Source organism: Eublepharis macularius, chromosome 12, assembly GCF_028583425.1.
Source record: "Eublepharis macularius isolate TG4126 chromosome 12, MPM_Emac_v1.0, whole genome shotgun sequence".
Taxonomy (NCBI): domain Eukaryota; kingdom Metazoa; phylum Chordata; class Lepidosauria; order Squamata; family Eublepharidae; genus Eublepharis; species Eublepharis macularius.
The window spans coordinates 67309105-67314021 of record NC_072801.1 but is presented as its reverse complement, the minus strand read 5'-3'; the positions used below and the strand labels follow the sequence as shown (position 1 = coordinate 67314021).

At 40.0% G+C, this 4917-nt stretch overlaps 1 protein-coding gene across 1 annotated transcript; it reads left to right on the top strand.

Annotated features, from left to right (window-relative positions):
* The first annotated feature begins 3078 nt into the window (after positions 1-3078).
* On the top strand, positions 3079-4047 carry LOC129339589 (olfactory receptor 11H6-like). Its single transcript, XM_054994170.1, has one exon. The coding sequence runs from the start codon at positions 3079-3081 to the stop codon at positions 4045-4047; it is 969 nt and encodes a 322-aa protein (XP_054850145.1).
* The last annotated feature ends 870 nt before the right edge of the window (positions 4048-4917 follow it).

Sequence of the window (4917 nt, the reverse complement as noted above, 5' to 3'; positions counted from 1 at the left end):
GAGGGAGAGGAGGGGGAAAAGGGGAAGGGGGGAGAGGGGAAGGGGGGAAGGGGGGAATGGGGGAAGGAAGAAAGGAAATTATTTTTGTGAACATTGTGTGAAGAATTTAGTTCACTGCATCAGTGCTCATTTGTGTTTTTTGGCAAGTTTGGGTGAGTGAGCATCTTTGATAGCCTCTTTTGGTTTGAGTTTCAAGACACTTCAGCAGCTTCAAAGAGCACCTAACATGGAAAGTGGGGCTTGCTTCTCTATCTGTTTGGGGTTCAGAGTCTTCCCCAGGCACAGTGGAGAACAAAGGCATCTTGCACGAGTCCTTCTACTACAAAGCATGAAAGAGAGAAAGCTTTCATTCTGGGGTGGATCCAACCATCCTCCTAGTAGCCTCCCTCCAGCCTGAGCAGCTCCAGCTTAAGTGACTCCAATGGAAGAGCCACTTAAGTTGGAGGAAAACTCCTTAGACTGGAAGAAGGCTGCAAACTTGAGCCAAAAAGAAAGGCAAGATTAAAAACATTTTAATAAATAAAGAAACCAACTCAGTGGAGTGCTAGGACAGGGATCCACTCTACTATATGCAGGGAGAAGTTCTCCCTATGATACTGTAACAGTGCTCCTTCCCTTGGGAGGAGCTTATATAGGACAGACTCAACCTCATCTTGTGAATGGAGTTGCCTTTATGAGCCAAGCTACAAGTGATGAATGACACTGGAACAGGAAGTGAACAGACTCACGTGTATTCTTCCCTGTTCACTTGCATGATCAAGTGGAGTGCAAGTGGAGAGCACGTAGTGATCAAATGGAGGGCAAGTGGAGCGCAAGTGAACAGGGAGGAATACACGTAAGTCTGTTCACTTGCCATTCAAGTGTCATTCGTCACTTGTAGCTTGGCCCCTAGTTCCCATCCAAAGAAGATTATCATCCATAACCAATCCTGGCAACACATACATTGCATTGCTCTAAATGGTCCATGTGTAACAATACACAGAATTCACGGAAATAAATATTACCTATGGACATTGTTTATGTGTAATTGGGGCTGAGGGAGTCAATGTATCTCCAGAGAGATGCTGTTTTCTTTGGTAATTATGTTGTTCTTTTGGGACACAATCTCAAGGGCCACTAAATATAAACAGTTACATTCAAGCTGAGACTGGCACACATATCCAGTCTTTCCTTCCCATAGTCCTCTAATGACAATGCTGGATACTACTATTAGACACAGGTTTCATGTACACAAAATCCTGACACGGCATGCATGGTGAACCTTTTGCTAGATGGGGCAACATTTAGAATACTACTACGGTAAAGAAATAAGAACCATTTCCAAGGCAAAGAAGAATGGGGGGTAAATTTGTATTGAGCCCAAAATGCATGAGCAACATTTGCTGTTCTACATGGCAACCTTAATAACACATTCTCAAATTATGGGAAGCCAGCATAAGTGATCTAGTCTTTCATACGTTCAAGAGTAAATTTCCTCACAGAGAATATGTTCTAGATGTTTTGCATACTTAGCCATTTATAACAGAAGACCAATGACATGAATATCCGTCAATGGCAAAATTAACTTCTTATATGCATAACCAAGAATTTCAGGGGAAATGGAAAGGTTTTTTTTAATATGTGACTGTAAACTAAGGAGAATTAAATATAAATAATAATAAAATAGGTCATTCACTAAGTTAAATAATTAAGTTGCATGCTAACATACTAAACATAATTAGATTGAATATAATGTCGAACATAAAATATAAAACGTAAAATATCTTAAGTATGTACAGGGGTAGAGAGGAACACATGTAATTTCATTATTCTGATATTTTTTGGCTTGTATCTAATGTTTTAAACATTTTATGTTTAATGTTTAATGTTTTAAACATTTTAAAAAAATGTTTCACTCATTATTTAAAAATGAAATATTAAATGCTAAAAAAAACAAGAACAATGATTTACAAAGAATAATCCCAGATGACCTGAGCCACAGAGTGGAAGAAGGCTGCCTGTCTTTCTGCCAACCATAAACGGTATGTCTTTGCAACCTTTGTCTTTCAATGGAAGGGGATACATAGACGCTCAAATGATTAATGATTGCATTATATGACTACCTTTCTATTGACAAAATGTAGAAAGTCTTGTTGAAATCTGAGACAGAGGAAGAACAAGTGATAGGATGTATGACTAAATGGGCAAAAAAACGGATACATGAATGGAACAATGGGAAAACATGGTTAAAAGGGTTAAAATATACATTAAACTCCAGTCTTAAGGATAATTTTTATATGATGCACTGTTAGTATATGACTCCTGAGAATTTGGGCTCTTCAAATCTATGCTGGAAATGTGCTCTACATAAAGGATCATTTTATTATATGTGGTCGACTTGAAAGAAAACAAAGACCTTTTGGACACAACTACAATTATTCATTCAGAAGGTTTTAAAGATTAAAAATACATTTGAAACCAGAGAGCTTTCTGTTGGGAATAGTTAGTTGGAAAGAAGCCACAGAACTTTGTTTTCATATATGATCACGGCAGCAAAACTACTATATGCACAATATTGCAAGTGTCCAACATTGCCAATAATGGAGAAATGGTTGATAAAGGTGTTGGAACGAGCAAAGATGGCAAAACATACATTGGTGATGAGAGAGAAGACAATAAGTTTGTTTGTTGCCGAATGGAAACCTCTTATTGACTTTGTATGTGAAATAGATAATAATGAGTTGATGACGTGTGGATTTTTGAATTACAGAATCAGGACCTGAGAAGAAAAAGAGCTTTTATTTTTAACATAGATTAAGAGGAATTATGAAAATACTAATATTTGTTGTGGAGAAAATCAGAAGCCTCCTTTTAGTTTATATATGGGTCCCCCCCACACCTTTTAATGTATATTTTCTATTTTGTTAGTTCAGTTTGTTACTGTTGTTTGACTGCTAACCAATTCTACTTGGCTAGTTTTTAGGATATTGTATTTTTCTAGTCAGTCTTTTTTTCATTTATAAAACTCTTAATAAAACACTCACTGAAAGATTATTCCTGATTGCATTATACAACTACCTTTCTGTTGTTTGCTTCCAGATGGAGTTAGCCAATTGGACTGGAACTGGAGTGCAGGAATTCATTTTGCTGGGATTTGGAGTCAGGCAGCAGATGTGCTTATTTTTGCTCATCTTTTTCACCATTCTCTATGTGCTTGCTCTGGCTGAGAACATCACCTTAATTGCATTAGTGGTTCTAGATGTGCAATTGTCCCAACTTCCAATGTACATTTTGCTGAGCAACTTCTCCTGGCTTGAGATGTGTTATGTGACTTCTACTGTGCCGCAGATGCTATTTGGCCTGGCATCTACTCAAGGGAACATCTCCTTCAGTGCCTGCTTCCTTCAGTTTTATATCTTCTTCTCTCTCGGTGACACTGAATGTTTATTCCTCTCAGCCATGGCCTTGGATCGGTATTTGGCCATTTGTCACCCTCTGCGCTACCCACAGACTATGACCCCCAATTTCTGCTATGGTCTAGTGGTAGCATGTTGGGTCCTCGGGTTCCTGTGGCACATTTTCCCAATGATTTTGATATCCAAGTTGTCCTTCTGTGGACCAAATATAATCGATCACTTTTTGTGTGACGCTGGGCCAATATTGTCTTTAGCTTGCCCTCCAGTAGGAAACCTTCCCCTCATCAGTCAAATTGTTGCAGATTCTTTAGTCATTCTGGGCAATTTCTTCTTTGTTGTGTTATCCTATGGTGCTGTGATTGTCACCTTGCTGAAAACTTCTAGCCAAGGCAGTCGGGGGAAGGCATTTTCCACCATATCTTTCCACTTAGTGGTGGTGACCCTTTTTTATGGCCCTGTAGCAGCAATGTATGTGATTCCAGGTGGCGGAGGTGAGTCAGGGATTACTAAGTTAGTCACAGTGTTCTATACTGCCATTACACCCTTTCTCAACCCACTGATCTACAGCCTAAGGAATGATCAGGTGAAGGAAGCATTGCGAAGGCTGAGAAGGAGAAAGGTGAGGTTACTAAGACAAAAAGTGACAGGATAAAAAGATATATCAAAACAAGAAAGCAACTATTTGGCAAAGGGGTACTCTTGAAGATACTTGGAATATTCAGCTTGTAATGACTGATATCTGCTTGGATAAGATGACACGCCAATTTTATAATAGTTACATTGGCTGCCAATGTGTTTCCGGGTACAATTCAAGGTACCAGTTTTAACATTTATAGCTGTTTGTGGCCTTGGAGTCTCATACTTGAAGGACCTTCTCTATAGACCCAGTCAGGGCCAAGCTACAAGTGACGAACGACACTTGAATAGCAAGTGGATCGAGTGGAGAGCAAGTGGAGGGCAAGTGAACAGGGAGGAATACACTTGCCATTCAAGTGTCATTCATCACTTGTAGCTTGGCCCTCAGTAGCTCTATTCAATGCACCAACTATTGTTGGAAATCCCCACTTATCACATGACTTAATTGTTTTCTGTATGATCCTGATTATCATCAGAGCCCAGACCTGCTCCATCACCGAGACAGTTCAGCCCTACATGGTTCCTGCTTAGTAAGGACCCCCAATTAGTACCAATTCAGGCAACTGCAGCCCAGAACCCCAGAGCTGAAGGAATCCACCAGCCTCAGCCTCCCCAGCAGCTGAGATTACAGGCGTGCACCACTGCGCCCAGCTGGTTGTCTCCGATATGATCTATGGAATCCTCGGTGCTGGCCCCCAGCTTGAGGAGGCACATAAAGTCCCCCCCCTTTGGTCTGCTTCCAAAAGTTATGCACAGCAATCATGTTTCAACTTGTTTTTTTCCAGTTGAGCTGGAAATGGGGTTTCATTGAGCATGGGGCACTTACTTACACAACAAGGATATTGAGAATTGAGGGGCTGTTTTAGTTAAACTATTTGTTGTATAT

Coding starts and splice junctions, on each gene's coding strand:
- LOC129339589 (XM_054994170.1), top strand. CDS start 3,079: ATGGAGTTAGCCAATTGGACTGGAACTGGAGTGCAGGAATTCATTTTG.